Source organism: Bufo bufo, chromosome 9, assembly GCF_905171765.1.
Source record: "Bufo bufo chromosome 9, aBufBuf1.1, whole genome shotgun sequence".
Taxonomy (NCBI): Eukaryota; Metazoa; Chordata; class Amphibia; order Anura; family Bufonidae; genus Bufo; species Bufo bufo.
This window is the reverse complement of record NC_053397.1, coordinates 10,952,738-10,971,039: the sequence shown is the minus strand read 5'-3', so window position 1 is coordinate 10,971,039 and position 18,302 is coordinate 10,952,738. Positions and strand designations below refer to the sequence as shown.

At 48.5% G+C, this 18,302-nt stretch overlaps 1 protein-coding gene across 2 annotated transcripts in view; it reads left to right on the top strand.

The window, feature by feature from the left end:
• Window positions 1-18,302, top strand: part of SRGAP3 (SLIT-ROBO Rho GTPase activating protein 3) — an 87,684-nt gene that overhangs the window by 42,243 nt on the left and 27,139 nt on the right. For both annotated transcript variants that reach the window (XM_040407230.1, XM_040407228.1), the window contains exons 2-6: window positions 10,745-10,940; window positions 13,483-13,645; window positions 15,022-15,084; window positions 15,173-15,358; window positions 16,088-16,216. In XM_040407230.1, coding sequence (XP_040263164.1) covers window positions 10,745-10,940; window positions 13,483-13,645; window positions 15,022-15,084; window positions 15,173-15,358; window positions 16,088-16,216 — 737 coding nt within the window. The remainder of the gene's footprint in view (window positions 1-10,744; window positions 10,941-13,482; window positions 13,646-15,021; window positions 15,085-15,172; window positions 15,359-16,087; window positions 16,217-18,302) is intronic.

The following is an 18,302-nucleotide window of genomic DNA, read 5'->3' as shown; positions in this document are numbered from 1 at the left end:
AGAAAGCACTCCGTAGTGTATCCGTAGTGTTCTCCGGATTTGCAGACCCATTGAAGTGAATGGGTCCGCATCCGTGATGCGGAATAGCCACGGAACGGGGCCCGTGTATTGCGGATCCGCAAATGCGGTCCACAATATGGCAACAGGCAGCAGACGTTCGTGTGAACGAGCCCTAACGGACAAGGATAGTACTGTTCTATCAGGGGCCAGCTGTTCCGTTCCGCAAAAAAGTAATGCACATGAACGTCATCCGTATTTTATGCGGATCAGTTTTTACTGATCCGCAAAATACTGATTTACTGAAATACTGAAAAAGCCATACGGTCGTGTGCAAGAGGCCTAAAGGCTGAATTTACACATCCGTGGAACATGGTCCGTGAGATACTGGACTGGCATCCTGATGAGCGCAGAAACGCACTGCGTCGTTGGTTACTATGACGCTGTGCGCTTTGTGCCGCCGCCGCTGTACAGCAATACATTCGGAATCATACAACCAATGACGCCATCAGGAGGATGCCAGTCTGGTATCTCACGGACCGTGTTCCACGGACGTGCAAATTCAGCGTAAGGGCTCATGCACACGATTGTTGTTTTTTTTTGTGGTCCGTTTTTCACTGATCCTTTGTTCCGTATCTGAGGTTTTTTCTCTCTCTGATTTATGTCCTCTTCCGTTCCATTATTGCACAAAACATATCCATATGGTTTCCGTATTTGATCCGTTTTTTGCGGATCGTATACAGAAAGAGTAACTTATTAATCACCAAACAAATGAGCACTATGGGCTGGGCATAGCATTTCTACAGTATGGATCCGCAAAATACGGATGACATATGGATGTGTTCTGTATTTTTTGCGGACCCATTGACTTGAATGGGGCCTCAGACCGTGATTTGCAGACAATAATAGGACATGCACTACTTTTCTATCTTTGCACGGAACGGAGATACGGAAACGGAATACATACGGAGTAGTACATTCCGTTTTTTTTGCGGAACCATTGAAATGAATGGTTCCGTATACGGAATGAAAAAAACGGCCCGCAAAACAAAAAAAACAAACGGTAGTGTGAAAGAGGCCTAAGGGGAACGCCCCATAATATATCTTTATAACAGCCCGCATAGCTGGTTTTTATAATATGTTGCATTTTATTGTTATATACTTTCCTTTGTCGCATCGTCAGTGGTTTAATTTGCAACCTGCTGCTAGAAAAGCTTCTTCCCCATGACAACACTTTGTGCTTTGGGAGCTCAGAGTTGTTACAGGGGCCCCGGGGACACCTGAATCCAGGCCTTCTAATACAAAAAAATTGTTGGATTGGTTGTTCTGAGGCCTAGTGCACGAATGTAATGAAAGGAGGCAGCCTGCGGTGTGTGCGGCAGGATGCGGCCTGTAGGTTTTATACTCTAGTCACATTCAGAGCTGCATTCTTACGGTACTTTCACACTAGCGTTTTTCTTTTCCGGCATAGAGTTCCGTCACAGGGGCTCAATATCGGAAAAGAACTGATCAGTTTTATCCCCATGCATTCTGAATGGAGAGTAATCCCTTCAGGATGCATCAGGATGTCTTCAGTTCAGTCATTTTGACTGATCAGGCAAAAGATAAAACCGCAGAATGCTACGTTTTTATCTCCGGCGAAAAAAACTGAAGACTTGCCTGAACGCCGGATCCGGCATTTTTCCCCTGAGGAATGTATTAGTGCCGGATCCGTCCTTCCGGCCTGCACATGCCCAGACCGCTAAAAATGTGAAAAAAGATACAAGACGGATCCGTCTTTCCGCATGACAAGCGGACAGACGGATCCGTTCTTGCAATGCATTTGTGAGACGGATCAGCATCCGGATGCGTCTCACAAATGCTTTCAGTCACATCCAGATTGGCGGATCCGGCGGGCAGTTCAGACAACAGAACTGCTTGCCGGATCACACTGCCGCAAGTGTCAAAGACAGATAGGGCACAACTACACTGCAACATTTGTCGCGCAACATTTTGTTGCACTAATGTCGCGCAACAATTTTTATAATGGCAGTCTACGGTGTCGCACTGCAACATGCTGAGACTGCGATGCAACAGTCGCAGAAAAATCCATCTCTAATGGATTTTCTGCAACTGATGCATCGCAGCATGTTGCATGTTGCAGTGCGACACCATAGACTGCCATTATAAAAATTGTCGCGCAACATTAGTGCAACAAAATGTTGCGCGACAAATGTCGTCGTGTAGACCTAGCCTTAGTTCTGTTTCCTGCACTGTGGGATCTCAGATCATAGTTACATAGTGAGACAGGTTTGTGTGCATAAACTGTCATCTGGGCAACCTGCAGAATTTCGAAAGCAGCTCTGGAGGTGATTGGAGTCTATGATCAGTACACGATTAGTAAGGGGAAATTACTCAGCATTTTATATGGACTTGCACGGTAAGGTTCTGACAGTGAAGTTGCCCGCATCGGTCATGCCCCTTGACCCCCACCCAGTCCTGCCCCCAATTACTTCCACTAGGGTGGGACTCCATGGGTTTAGACATGATAAAGGTCTTGCAGCTTTCCATTTTGAAGATCTCTGCTTGCTGTCAGCAAATGAGTGCATTCTTCTTTACACCCAATGGCTGAAAACCTCTACAGACTTAAGACTTCTCACAGCAGAGGGTTTGTTACAATTGTATTTATTCTAGATAATGCTCTGTGAGCTGAATGCTGCACAAACCTCTCCTGTCCTGATAGTTTGTATAAGGTATCAGAGCAGGTAATATGTAGCAGTCTGGAGTCTATGCTTTTTTCCGTATAGGGAATTGTGTAGGCTGGATACATTGTAACGAACCTTCAGTTATGAGATTAAATTCATTAGAAAGAAATATCATTTTTGCACCTGTGGTCGCCGCCACGTCTGCCTGACCCTTGTCCCTGCCCAGGGACGGGTAGGGGGCGGTTGCTCCCAGTGGGGCTCTTCTCATCAGAGCTTCTAATTCCTGTGTGTGGTTATGATGACAGCAAGCAGTGATCTCACCGGCGCCTCCTCTGTGATGATAACCTCCTCTACCTCCCCCTAACATCCATTTTTGCTCTGCCGCCGCTTCTCCTTCCCAGCGCTCCCCACAGAGCTGCTAATTACAGATTACAAAATTGCTTGGAACTAAAATAAGAGATGGAAACAATGGCTTTAAAGGCGCAGGCACAGAGCGCGGGGTGTCAGGCACAGAGCGCGGGGTGTCAGGCACAGGGCGCGGGGTGTCAGGCACAGAGCGCGGGGTGTCAGGCACAGAGCGCGGGGGGTCAGGCACAGAGCGCGGGGGGTCAGGCACAGAGCGCGGGAGGTCAGGCACAGAGCGCGGGAGGTCAGGCACAGAGCGCGGGGTGTCAGGCACAGAGCGCGGGGTGTCAGGCACAGAGCGCGGGGTGTCAGGCACAGAGCGCGGGGTGTCAGGTTTTTCTGTCAGGACACAAAGCCAAGGGAATCCCCGGTGGATCACTCTGCAGCACAGAGAGGCGCCGTACACACCACGCAGCGCGGCTTTCATCGTGTCCTCCTGATGCTCCCGTCTCTAAAGGCCGAGCCGCATGTGTGCGGAGAAAACGGCAATTATATAGGAACCCGGAACCGCTGCAGCACCACACAAGTTAACCCCTTAGGTGCTCTTTAAAAGATCCACATTATGGTCATGTTGAGGGTTGTAGTGCTGTCTGTATAGAGTCTTTATAGAATTGTATTAAGGTCATGTTGGGGGTTGTAGTGTTCTACATTTAGAATATAATAAAATTGTATAATGGTCATGTTCAGTGGTCGGGGGTTGTAGTGTTCTATGTATTGTGGGGACTCGCTCAGGTAGACAGGATTAGCGGACGCAGTATAGAGGCAACAACAAGTTCTTTGGATCAAACAGTTCAGTGTTTTATTCACACAAAACAAACAGCCATATTCAAACAAAAAGTCACCCTGCGGTGTTGGTGGTAATTCACACCATGCAGCAATTCTGTCTCAAAGAGTCCTTGCTGATAGCAGCACCAACAAATAATAGCGGAGAGACTCGAGTGCCCACTTAGGCTGGGTTCACACGAGCGTGTCCGGATTAGTTCCGGATGCGTCCCGGTGTGTTGCGGCAAACCCGCGCGAGTAGGAATGCAATTGCAGTCAGTTTTGACTGCGATTGCGTTCCGTTGTTCAGTTTTTATCGTGCGTGTGCAATGTGTTTTGCACGCGCGTGATAAAAAACCGACTGTGGTACCCCGACCCGAACTTCTTCACAGAAGTTCAGGTTTGGGTTCGGTGTTGTGTAGATGTTATTATTTTCCCTTATAACATGGTTATAAGGGAAAATAATAGCATTCTGAAAACAGAATGCATAGTAGGTGATCAGTTGAGGGTTAAAAAAAAAATAATAAATTAACTCACCTTCTCCGTTTGTTCGCGTAAGTCCCGGTCTCTTCTTTACTTCTCAAAAGATGAACTATGGGCTAAAGGACCTTTGATGACGTAAGATCACATGCTCCAATCACATGGTGATGGACCATGTGATTGGAGCATGTGATCTTACGTCATCAAAGGTCCTTTAGCCCATAGTTCATCTTTTTAAAGAACTAAAGACCGGGAGAACTACGCGAACAAGAGGACAAGGTGAGTTAATTTTTTTTATTTTTTAACCCTCAATTGACCTTCTACTAAGCATTCTGTATTCAGAATGCTATTATTTTCCCTTATAACCATGTTATAAGGGAAAATAATACAGTGTATAGACAGTCACCTAGCAACCGTGCGTGAAAATCGCACCGCATCCGCACTTGCTTGCAGATGCTTGCGATTTTCACGCAACCCCATTCACTTCTATGGGGCCTGCGTTGCGTGAAAAACGCAGAATATAGAGCATGCTGCGATTTTCACGCAACGCATAAGTGATGCGTGAAAATCATCGCTCATCTGAACAGCCCCATTGAAATGAATGGGTCCAGATTCAGTGCGGGTGCAATGCGTTCACCTACCGCATTGCACCCGCGCGGAAATCTCGCCCGTGTGAACGCAGCCTTAATGGCCAGGCTCTCTCTCCACTATACTATACCGGGTCTCGGCTGGGGTGAAGTTGCGGCTGAGGAAGACAATGGGATGCTCCTCCCCGTTGACTTCCTGAGACAGTACAGCACCGAGGCCTACTTCAGAGGCATTGGTCTGTACCACAAATTCCCTCTTGAAGTCGGGCGTCACCAAAACCGGGGCCCTGCACAGGGCCGACTTCAAAGCGGAGAAAGCCTCTTCCGCCCGATCATCCCAGCGACCATTATTGACTTGTGTCCCTTCAAGAGTCCTGTCAATGGCGCGGCTAGAGTAGCAAAGTGGGGAACAAACCCCATGTAATAGCCCACCATTCCCAGGAATGACTTTATTTGCCTAGAGGTGACAGGTCGGGGCCAATTCCGTATCGCCTCTGTTTTGTTCACTTGGGGTTTGATGACTCCGCGCCCCATGACATACCCCAGGTACTTAGTCTCCTCTAACCCTATCGCACATGTCTTTGGGTTAGCTGTTAGTCCCGCCTTCTGAAGGGAGTCCACTACGGCCTGCACTTTGGGTAGGTGACTTTCCCAGTCGGTGCTGTGAATGATAATATCGTCCAGGTAAGCCGAAGCGTACTGACGATGTGGACAAAGCACAATGTCCATTAGTCGCCGAAAAGTGGCGGGGGGCGCCATGTAGACCAAAGGGTAAGACCTTATACTGATACAGCCCCTCAGGCGTGATGAAGGCAGTTTTCTCTTTGGCAGCCTCCGTTAAGGGCTCCTGCCAGTACCTTTTGTGAGGTCCAAAACAGAAAAATACCAGGCATGTCCTAACCTCCCGATGAGCTCATCCACCCGGGGCATGGGATACGCATCGAATTTGGAAACCTCATTAAGTATTCGAAAGTCGTTACAAAACTGCAACATCCCGTCCGGCTTGGGTATCAATACTATAGGACTGGCCCACTCACTTTTTGACCTCCTCCGATATGGCTTGTCGCCGAGCCTCTGGTACCCGGTATGGTTTTAATCTGACTTTTGCCTGAGGCTCAGTAACAATGTCATGCTGGATTATGGAAGTGCGTCCAGGGGGGTCCGAGAACACATCCGTGTTCCGACTAACGAACGCCCTGGCCTCCTGAGTCTGTTTAGAGGAGAGACTGTCAGCAACTTTTACCGTGGCAGCCGCCTCTCTTGCATCAGACAGAGGGGCCAGTACCACTTCCCCTAGAAAACCCGGCCGCGGGCCGTCTTCTGTATAGGTCTCCCTATCTTTCCACGGTTTGAGTAAATTCACATGGTAAACCTGCTCCGGCTTTACATCTCCAATTTTCTCGAGTACCTCGTAGGGCCCCTGCCACCTAGCCAAGAACTTACTGTCCACGGTCGGCACCAGAACCAAAACCCGATCACCCAGGTTAAAGATCCGGACCCGAGCCTGCCGATTATAGACCCGACTCTGGGCTCGCTGAGCGGCCTCCATATGCTCCCTAACAAGAGGCAACACTGTCTCTATCCGCTGTTGCATCTGGGTAACGTACTCAATGACACTTTTATGTGGAGTGGGTTGTTGTTCCCACGCCTCTTTGGCCACGGCCAGGGTGTCCGCCATATAGCAGTTCGAAGGGTGAGAACCGTGTAGAGGCCTGGGGGCACCTCTCGCACTGCGAACATGAGATAGGGCAGAAGGAGGTCCCAGTCCTTCCCATCTTTACACACTACCTTTTTCAACATATTTTTTAATGTTTGGTTAAACCTTTCTACCAGACCGTCCGTTTGCGGATAGTAAACCGACGTCCGTAGTTCTTTTATGTGCAGCAACTTACAGAGTTCCCTCATCACCTTGGACATAAAAGGGGTCCCTTGGTCGGTCAGGACCTCTTTAGGTAGTCCTACTCGGGAAAATATATCCATTAACTCCTTAGCTATGAGTTTGGCCGAGGTGTGTCGCAGTGGCACTGCCTCCGGGTACCCAGTGGCGTAGTTTAGAATGACTAAGATGTGCTGATGCCCTCTGGCGGACTTCGGTACTGGGTCTATAAGGTCCATAGCTATTCGGTCAAACGGTACTTCAGGAGAGGTACTAGTGGACTACGGAAATGTGGCTGGGGGATAGTTATCTGGCAGGTCGGGCAAGACTTACAAAACTCTTCCACTTCTTTGAATATGCTGGGCCAGTAAAACCGCTGTAGAATACGATCCTGAGTATTCTGCAGCCCCAGGTGACCCCTGAGAACGTGTTGGTGGGCTAGATCTAACACAAGCTTGCGATAAGCCTTGGGGACCACCAACTGTTCAATAGGCTCACACCGTAGTTGGTTTACCCGATACAACATATCTTGATGAACCACAAAACCGGGAAACACTGACTCTGCCCCAGGTTGTTGTGGTTCACCATCTACTATTAATACATTTTCCCAGGCGTGGAATAGGGTTGGGTCCCGACGTTGGGCGGTACCAAAATGATCCCCGGAGACATTGAGGTCTGCCAATTCAGGACCCGGCGGCAAGTCCTCCACGTCTCCCACCATCACACTTAGCGGGGTTGTCTCCCCCTCTTCCACCAAAGTGGCGGTCACCCCTACCGCGCTGGCCCTTTGGGTTCTGGTCTCCCCCCTGAGCCGGTCCACTCTGCTAGGGTTACCCCTGTCTCATGGGTATCATTCACTCTCGTAGCAGGCCACAATGCCGGGGAGCCCGGCGGTGGGATAGTCCTTTAAGTTTCCATGGATGCACATGACCCCGACTTTTCGGCCAGAATACTCGGCGGCCTGCACCAGGGAAGCTCTTACCAGGGATACCAGACTCCCTGAGTCCAGCAGAGCTACCGCCAGAGTGTCTCCCACCTCTACCTGGCACAGGTGGCTGTTGTCTATAGCTTCCTGGCATACAAGGAGTGGCGGTAGCCATAGTTAGTATCCATGGGTTTGCCCCGATGGGGACAGTCTGCCCTTATGTGGCCAGGCTCCTGACACCGCCAGCAGACTATCGGAGCTAGGTCTGTAGGGGGTATATCCCGGGCGGGTTTTGATGGCACCAGTCGCCGGGTGTGGGGTGGATATTTCCGGGGTTTGACTGCCCCCCTCCGAACCCCCCTGTAGACTCCTGGTAGCCTCATAGCGCTCCACCAGGTTGACCATCTCAAGGGCATTACCAGGAGACACCTGGCCGATCCAGTGCTGGAGAGGGTACGGCAAAGCCCTCCAGAATACATCAGCCAACAGACGGTCCAGCATAGCAGTGGAACTCAGCACGTCAGGCTGCAGCCATTTTTGCAACCGGTGTAACAGATCATAATACTGAGGTCTCGTGGGTTCAGCCGGGTTAAACTCCCACTGATGCACCCGCTGGGCCCAGACTAACACATTCACCCCCAGTCTTGCCAGAATCTCACCCTTTACTGTCGTGTAATCGGCTGCTTGATCATCTGGTAAGTCGAAAAACACCTGCTGGGGTCCAGATGCCAGGAACGGAGCGACGACCTCAGCCCACTGATCTCGGTCTAGTCTATCCCTCACGGCCACCTTCTCGAACACTACCAGATAGGTCCTGATGTCATCCGAGGGGGTCATCTTAGGGATCGCCGCACAGACCGCTTTTCGGGCATCGTGGACGCTCTGGGATGCTCCTGTTGCTTGTAAAGCCATCACATGTAACAGCAGCTGGTTGGTTTTCTGCTGCTGCTTATTAGCCTCCCGCTGTTGCAAGTTAGCCTCCACGAGGGCTTTCACAACCGCTTCCATTTTGTCGAGAGACACTGGTTGTAATCTCGCTGGTTTGATGTAAGACATACAACCGTGTCCGGAAAAACAAAAATATTTCGGCCTTCACGCCAGCCTCACTGCACCTACCCGCATACTCCACCAATTGTGGGGACTCGTTCTGGTAGATAGGATTAGCGGACTCTGTATAGAGGCAACAACAAGTTCTTTGGATCAAACAGTTCAGTGTTCTATTCACACTTTAGGCAAGTGACAAAACAAAACAAACAGCCATATTCAAACAAAAAGTCACCTTGCGGTGTTGGTGGTAATTCACACCATGCGGCAATTCTGTCTCATAGAGTCCTTGCTGATAGCAGCACCGACCTGTTTTTACGCCAAACGGGTAGCAAGCCTTCATCCAGACACAAGACTCCCAGATCCCAGCACAGAGACCTGGCCTCTAAGCCCAGCTGCCTATTTAAGGACAGCCAGGTGCTGCCAAAACCCAGACAGGCACTTAAAATCCGGTCCGGTATTTGACCTCACCTGGCTGTAAATCAGCCCAGCAGCACATGCTGGGAGGAAAATACCTGTTTTCCCAGACGAAACCTCTCACTGTGTCACAGTATATAGTATGCAAAGAGGCATCTCCCAAGGGAAGAGAAAGATCTCACTAGCGCAGGGATCAGCAACCTTCAGCACATAGTTTTTCCATGGAGCATTGTCCCCATACAGGACCGGTCCCTACAAGGAGAGCCAGCACCCTACCTAAGATGTATTATGGTCATATTCAGTGGTAGGGTCATGTTGGGGGTTGTAGTGTTCTATGTATAGGGTATAATAGAGTTGTATTATGGTTATGTTCAGCGATAGGGTCATTTTGGGGGTTGTAGTGTTCTATCGCTGAACATAACCATAATACAACACTATTATACCCTATAGTATACATTGAACACAACAACCCCCAACATGACCCTACCACTGAAGACTACCATGACACGTTTATTATACTCTATACATAGGGTCATGTTGGGGGTTGTTGTGTTCTATGTATAGAGTATAATAGAGTTGAATTATGGTTATGTTCATTGGTCTGTTGATGTTGGGGGTTGTAGTGTTAAATGTATAGGGTATAATAAAGTTGTATTATGGTTATGTTCATTGGTCTGTTGATGTTGGGGGTTGTAGTGTTCTATCTATAGTGTATTTTTTACTAGTGATTGGGAATCAGAAGGCGCATCGACCCTATTATCCGGTGCAGATTCTCCACAAGAACAGGTTGATGTCGCAGCTTGGAGAACGCAATGCGGAAATCTTCGGGAGGTTATTGGGGGGTCATTAGCTCCAGCTATGAGGACATAGTACGGACTAGGTGGGGTCGGCCCTGAGGACATTCTAGGGCAGCTGTCCAGGTTCCTGACAAGAACCCAAGGCCAGAACCAGATGTTTAGCGCAGCCGTTCCTAAAGATGAACACGATGAATGTAACTATGGCCGATACGTAGATGATTCCGGAGATCACCGTTAACTCATCACTGTACGTATACAGGGGAGACTGAGCCGAGGGAAGAGAATTAAAGGACTCCAAAGTTCATATAGGCTCATGTCGCTGATATATATATATATATGGAAGGTTTAGGGACTGAAGATATGCAATTTTTTCATTGTGGGGAAGATATTTTCCAGTGCGCAGCACACTTCCTGTCCGCTCCAAGACCTCTCTACATGGCTGATCTTGTGGCACTATAAGTCCCAGTATGGCACCTTTCCAATACAGCTTGGCAGTAGTCGTGTTGTATATGGAAACAGTCAGCAGTCTGGGCCCCCATGTGACGGCGCCTTTTCCCTCCTTCCTCTGTGTTCACCTTTATAATTGTCCTGGAAGAACACGGGATGACACTGACGGTCTTTGTTCTGCAGGACACGTGAAGCCTCCCGAGCACTGCAATTACTTGACCTCTTTCTCGAGGCGTCCTCTCCTGCCAGCCAGGAGATGAATGACCTGCCCTGAGGCTAGCGCGTTTCACCGTCCCCTCTCCTCCATGTCTCCTTCTCTGCAGAGATCCGCAGCCAGCTGGTGGAACAGTTTAAGTGCCTGGAGCAACAGTCGGAGTCCCGCTTGGCCCTTCTCCAGGACCTGCAAGAGTTTTTCCGCAGGAAAGCAGAGATAGAACTGGAATATTCCCGCAGCTTGGAGAAACTGGCCGAGAGGTTCTCCTCCAAGGTCCGCAGCGCCCGGGAGCAGCATCACTTCAAGTAAGCAAGGGGAAACGAGGGGTTAATTGTCCAGCACGTGGTACAAGTCGCAACATATAATCACAAGGTTGTATAGATTGCAGGTCATTTCCAAAAGAACGCGCCCTTTATTTGCAGCCAGCGTCCGTTTGGTGTATGGGCCGGGTGCGCACATCAGACGGATCCAATAGGCACCTGACGCAGTGTCCTCTGGGCCTCCATCGGGCTATATGGAATAGCAAGGAGATAGAACAGAGACACCAGGGTCAGGGTGCGACTGCTCAAGTGTGGGGGGCAGGGATGGGGCTCACAGGGGACGAGGGGTTAATGAAGGATGGTCCCTTTTTAATTTTGGTATAGGGCCCTCCAGCCTATAAAGGGCATCTGTCAGCAGTTTTGCACCTATGGCACTGGCTGACCTGTTCCATGTGCCCATGGCAGCTGAAGGCATCCGTGTGGGTCCCATGTTCCTATGTGCCCGCATTGCTGAGAAAAATGATGTTTTAATATAAGCAAATGAGCCTCTAGGAGCAACGGGGGCGTTACCATTACACCTAGAGGCTCTGCTCTCTCTGCAACTGCCGCGTCCTCTGCACTTTGACAGGATCAGGTGTGATGACGTTTTCACTGCTGGTCCTGTCAATCAAAGTGCAGAGAGAGCAGAGCCTCTAAGTGTAATGGTAACGCCCCCGTTGCTCCTAGAGGCTCATTTGCATATATTAAAACATAATTTTTCTCAGCAATGCGGGCACAAACGAACATGGGACCGACACGGATGCCTTCAGCAGCCAAGCGCACATGTAACAGGTCAGCCGGTGTCATCTGCTGATAGATGCCCTTTAAGGTGGCTTAAAGGGGTTCTCTTGGTGGGGGCCCGACTCCCAGGAGCTGTACAAAGCGCTATGGTGAGCGCTGCAGCCTCCTCACTGCGCACAGCGCCTTCCATTATATAGTGGCTATGCTTGGTATTGCAGTTCAGCCCCATTCACTTGAATGGGACTGAGTTGCGCCTAGGCCATGTGACCGATGAACGTGATGTCACATGACCTAGGAAGAGACCTAAGTGTTCGCGGGGCGCCGCAGCCTCTTTGTACATCTGATCGGCCCCCGCCAATCTGATATTGATGGCCTCCCCTGAGGATAGGCCATCAATTTGTAAATCCCACCAAAACCCCTTTATAGCACAAGACGATGTTTCGAGTTCTCTTTAACATGCTGAGGCTTGTAGTCCTCCCTCGGTTATGGCACCGATGTGACGTCAAGCTTTCTATTTTTCTTCTGCCATCTGTTAATTTCTGAAATCTGTTTCCATTGTTTTTCTGTCTGAATGAGAATTAGCGCAATGGAAGACCAAAGACGGCTGTAAATGCCGGCTCCTGTACTGCGGCACCTTATTTCCTGCGCAGGCGGAGGCTCGCGCAGTGCACCAGTTATATTCAGCAGTATCCATGGCGCTGGACTGGTTCTATTTGCTGTAGTTATAAGCTGATGGCAATCCGGGGGGTCCATAGGACTTGTTCCCCAGCTTTCCTAGAGTCCAGCCAGGCAGATCTGATACATCTGCAGTGATACGAGCAGTAACAATGTATCAGCTTTCCCAGACACAGACACAACTCAGAAATGGCTGAATGCAAACCTCACCATTGTGGTCACCCAGCTTTCCTGGAGTCATGGAGGGGATATGGGAGAATGGATGATTGCGTAACTTGGCAATCTATGGGAGCGTGTGGCCACCCATGTAATAACGGCCATGTTGGATGTTGGCGGTCACATGACTTTCCCAGAAACAGAAAGCTGGCCATACACATTAGATGCTTGGCCAAAATCACCAATTTCTGAATATATACGGAGGGTCGCCCCATCTTTTTGTCTTTGGGGATGGGGGATCACGCCTGCTCATAGGGGTGTCTTGCAGTGGTTTTCTCCTCTCATCTCTTTCAGGACACATGCACACTCAACCAAGCCAAGCATGCATGTGTATAAGTAGGCGTGGGTCAGATGCTGTAGGCTGAGTGTTCGGCTGACAGCTATCTAATGTATATGAGCTTAAAGGGGTATTCCAGCATGAAAAACTGGTGGCAGTGGTTTAAAAACATTAAAGATCCCATATTCACCCTGATGCTGCCTGGGTCCCCGCTGCTCTGCACCGCCTGCTCCCATCTCAACCTGCAGGAAAATAAGGATTAGGCCTCATGCACACGACCGTTGTTCTGGTCCGCATCCGGGCTGCCGTTTTTGCGGCTCGGATGCGGACCCATTCACTTCAGTGGGGCCGCAAAAGATGCGAACAGCACTCCGTGTGCTGTCCGCATCCGTTGCTCCGTTCCGAGAACCCGTAAAAAAAATATAACCTGTCCTATTCTTGTCCGTTTTGCAGACAAGAATAGGCATTTGTACAATGGGCCGCCTGTTCTGTTCCTCAAATTGCGGAAGGCTCACGGGCGGCTTCCGTTTTTTGCCGATCCGCGGTTTGCGGAGCACAAAAAACGTAACGGTCGCGTGCATGAGGCCTAAGGGCGACTCAGGAATTTCTACAATTTGAAGACCTGCTTGTGATTTTCAGGAAGGACCAGCATCTCCTCTCCCCTGTGAACTGCTGGTACCTGGTTCTGTCCCAGACCCGGCGGGAGAGTAAAGACCACGCCACGCTGAACGACATCTTCCTGAATAATGTCATTGTCAGGCTGCAGCACATCAGCGAGGACGTCATTAGACTCTTCAAGAAGGTGAGGATGAGTGGGACGAGGCGCTGCAATTTCCTCAGGAATGTCTGCCAGCTGCCGGGCCCTCTCCATGGTGGGGGGGGGGGGGGGGGGGGGCGGGGCGTCCCGGCACACAGGGATCCGCATTGTGACCGTCTCAGGCTGACGTCCGCTCTGTCTTCTGTTCCCCAGTTTTATGCAAATCATAGTTTAATGGAAATTCTGCAACTTTCGAAACTGACTTTGTGTTAGAATTCCTCAATATTTGCAAGATTTCTGCTTGCTGTCAGTGAATTGGAAAATACTTTCCATTCAGAGGCTGAAAACCTCTACAGACCTATTATATCTCGCAGCTGATGGTTTGTTACAACTGTATACAGTCTATGCGCAGGCCCCTCATATAGATTATACTTACCCCGCTCCTCGGCACCCATGTGTTATAAAGGGGTAGTCTCCCCCTGCTAGGATATGCAACCAATGTCGGATAGATTCAGGTCATACATATTTCTATGGGTGTTCCAAAAATAGCCGAGCGGCAGTTCCATAGAGGTCAGGAGAGCGCTAGCTCTCCGTTCATTTCTACAAGGCTCGCGCCGCTATTTTCAGAACTCCTATAGAAGTGAATGAAGAGCAGGCTGCGCATGCGCTATTCACTCTCGTTCACTTTGGAGGCCCCCGTTCTAGAGATGGGTGCGGCTCCCAGAGGTGGGGATATCCTAGCAATATGCCACCGATGGCTGAGGTGAGACAACCCCTGTAAACGCATCAGCAGCACAAACCTCCCTCCTGTCCTGATGGTTCGTTACAATGTATCAGTGCAGGAGGTTGTTCTAATTCCCTGACAGCAGACAGATCTTGGCTTGCAGCTACCCCACTGACCCTATGACAGCGCTCCCTGCCCTGTGCTCTGCTGGTTATTGGGTTCCTTTCAGACGAGGGCGTCCAGTCCGTTCGGGAGCTGTATTTCCGCTTATGGGCATAGCGGACTTGCAGCATCACAATGATTTATATTGATGTGAATTCCTTCCTGACCGCGAGTCTGCTGAACTGTAGTGGTGGCGTTAGGTGACTATAGTTCCGTAGACTCGCGGTCAGTATCATAAATCATTGTGATGCTGCGAGTCCACTACAGACCAGCAGCGTCCATAACCGGAAATACAGCTCCTGCATGGACCGTGTTTCCGGACTGAACACCCTTAAAGGGCCACTTCACATATATCCCTTATGGACGTGTAGGTGCTGACACAAGTGGATGCCGATCCCTCAGTCATCAGTGTCCCTATGATAAAGCTATACCGAGCTCCAGCACAGGAAGTGTTGTCATGGGGGCAGAGGAGTACGGGGCTGCAGTCTGCAATAACCGAAGCTTTCTGTACATTCATAAGACTATTCTCTTGCAGAGTAAGGACATTGGTCTTCAGATGCACGAGGAGCTGGCCAAGGTGACCAACGAGCTGTACACGGTGAGGAGCGCCCCGAGGAGCTGTCGCACGTTCACGCCTTCCATGTCTGTTCTGTCAGTAACCGTGTGGCGCCTCTCTTGTCACGCAGGTGATGAAGACGTATCACATGTACCATGCGGAGAGCATCAACGCCGAGAGCAAGCTGAAGGACGCCGAGAAGCAGGAGGAGAAGCAGTTCAGCAAATCTGCCGAGCTCGGGCCCAACGCCCTGCGCCACGAGGACCGACAGCAGAGGCGCAGCTCGGCCAAAAAGATCGAAAAGATGAAGGAGAAGGTGGGAGGATGATGTATAGTGCATGAGAGGGTTAACAGGCCCACTGCGTGACGTCTGGTGTCACAGATTTTATATATATATAGTTATTACGGTCATGTCTTAAAGGGATAGTGACTGCCATGGAGCTGTTGATGAGGTTCTCGACATACTGTACCTTTTAAGTGGCTCATCCAGTTTTTCTATAAATGCAGCATATTCATTGAATAATCAGATCTTCCCACTTTCAGCTTTTCAGATCTCTGCTTGCTGTCAGTAAATAGACACACCTTTGTTCGTAATACGGCAGCACATTATAAGGGGCGGGTAGTCTAGATTGGACACGATAGTAACAAACCTTCAGCGGTGAGACGTACTGAGTCTGTACAGGCTTTCAGCCTCTGGATTTAAACAAGCGTGCTTCCATCCACTGACAGCAAGCAGAGACCTTGAGAATGATGAGAACAAGAAACGCAGACTGTTAGAAAGCTGAAGAATTTTTCATTATACAGTTATTAAAGTTGATTTACATCATTACAAGACCCAACAGAGCGACGGGATGGGATCCGGTTAGTCGCCGGGTGTCGGAGTATCGGACTGTTTGGATTATTGGACTTCGGCGATTTCCTGGATTATCTCACACTGTCCTATACTTATTAAGAATTATTATTTTTATATTTTTTCTTATGTTTTTTTTTTGCCATTTCTCTTCACTTTCTATTATTTGATGTTTTTTTTTTTTCCTGATTTTAGAGACAAGCGAAATACTCGGAGAACAAGCTGAAATGCACCAAGGCCAGAAACGAATATCTGCTGAACCTGGCGGCCACCAATGGGTGTATCAGCAAGTACTACATCCACGACGTGTCCGACCTCATCGACGTGAGTGCCCGTCGGAGCGCAGAGACCCCTGCCGCATATCACTGCCCCGGATATGGCATTCATACAGGGAATCTAAAAGTAGGATCATTACACCAGCCATAATGCCTGGTAGGGTTGACCCTGCGGACTAAAACCGTACCTTTTTTTTCCCCAATCTGTTACTGCGTTTCGGAGAAATAAGTGTTTTTAAAAATATGCAAATTAGGGTTGAAATGCACCGAGAGCAAACCCTATCCACGCTAGTGCACTTTGGCTCCTCCGCTCTGCTTCACCGGACACTTTCCCCTCCAGCTGGAAGCCTGGACTTGTCAAGCATAGCGGAATAGCTGAGGTGCACTGAGTGGCTAGGGCCCGCCCACAGTGCACTTAATCCCTAATTTCCATATTATTAAAACCCTTTTCTCTCCTAAATACAGTGGCGTATAGGGGGAATAAAGGGTCAGCCCTACTATATATTAGGGCTGGTTTAATAGGGTTGGTCCTGCTGACATATACCCTTTAAAAGGGAATTCTCTTTTATGTAAATAACACTGTATAATGAATAGTTTTTTAGAAGACACGCGTCTTAGTAAATTTGGAGCATTTCAGACTGTCCTAAAGTCAGTGGGGTGAAATATCAATGGCTGTGCAGCAGTTTTCGATCATATAAAAGGTCACAGATTTTGCAGGGCAGCGTTTTATGCAGAAGTCTTTTCTTGTTTTTACGCCTCTCTTGCTAGTCTTTTGATGTGGGAGGGGCTTAGTGGGAGGGGGCGTGTCTGCTTTTTTCCATTTTTGCTGTGCACAGCGTAAAAAAGGGATTTGCAACTTTTTCATAAATTTTTATTTTTTTTGCCAGAAGCCAAAAAACTGTAGATAAATGCCCCCCGTGTGTTTTAGACCATTCAGAGGCTGGACACCTAATCTCATAGCTGAAGGTTTGTTACAATTGTATCCAGTGTAGAGCTCAGGAGCCTGGACTCCAGATTCACTTTGTAGCAAACTGTCGACCACAGAGCATTGTCAGACTGTATAATTCCCATTCACTGACAAGAAGCAGAGCTTCTGAAAATGATGAAGAATTGAAGGACACAGAAAGCTGTTGTAGGATTATTGTATCCTGCAATGAGGAGATTTTTCTGATCTTTTCCCCCAGTTTTGAGCGCTTCCTTTCCAGGGGCAGCAGATGGCTTTATTTCCCAGCTATCAGCTGCCTGGTGATGAAGGTCGGCCTCCTCTCCTCTAATTACCTCCTCTATGTGACGAGGGGGCTGCTGTCAGCGTGGGCCAGACCCAGGTGTTCAGCTACCTCCCCTGAGAGGTACATACAACAGGCTGTCAGTCCTGACTGCTTGATTTATATTCATTTCAGGAGGGTTACACAGATGTGAACTTGCCTTTGTCCTGTTTTATATGGTATCACTAAAAAAGGCAATTCTGTTGTACCAGTAATATTTAAAAGACAAGTCCAATCACAGTATATATTAACATCAACTTTTACATTACATGATAAAGACATTTTAACAAATAGGTAACTGATCTTTATAGTCTAAATATCACTTTCATTATTTCACAGGGCAGATTATGTATTTCTGCCTCCTATGTACAAGAATATACCTACTATAATACTGCTCCTCTGTACAAGAATATAACTACTATAATACTGCCTCCTATGTACAAGAATATAACTACTATAATACTGCTCCTATGTACAAGAATATACCTACTATAATACTGCTCCTCTGTACAAGAATATAACTACTATAATACTGCCTCCTATGTACAAGAATATAACTACTATAATACTGCTCCTATGTACAAGAATATAACTACTATAATACTGCTCCTATGTACAAGGATATAACTAGTATAATACTGCTCCTATGTACAAGAATATAACTACTATAATACTGCTCCTATGTACAAGAATATAACTACTATAATACTGCCTCCTATGTACAAGAATAAACCTACTATAATACTGCTCCTATGTACAGGAATATAACTACTATAATACTGCCTCCTATGTACAAGAAAATAACTACTATAATACTGCTCCTGTGTACAAGAATATAACTACTATAATACTGCTCCTATGTACAAGAAT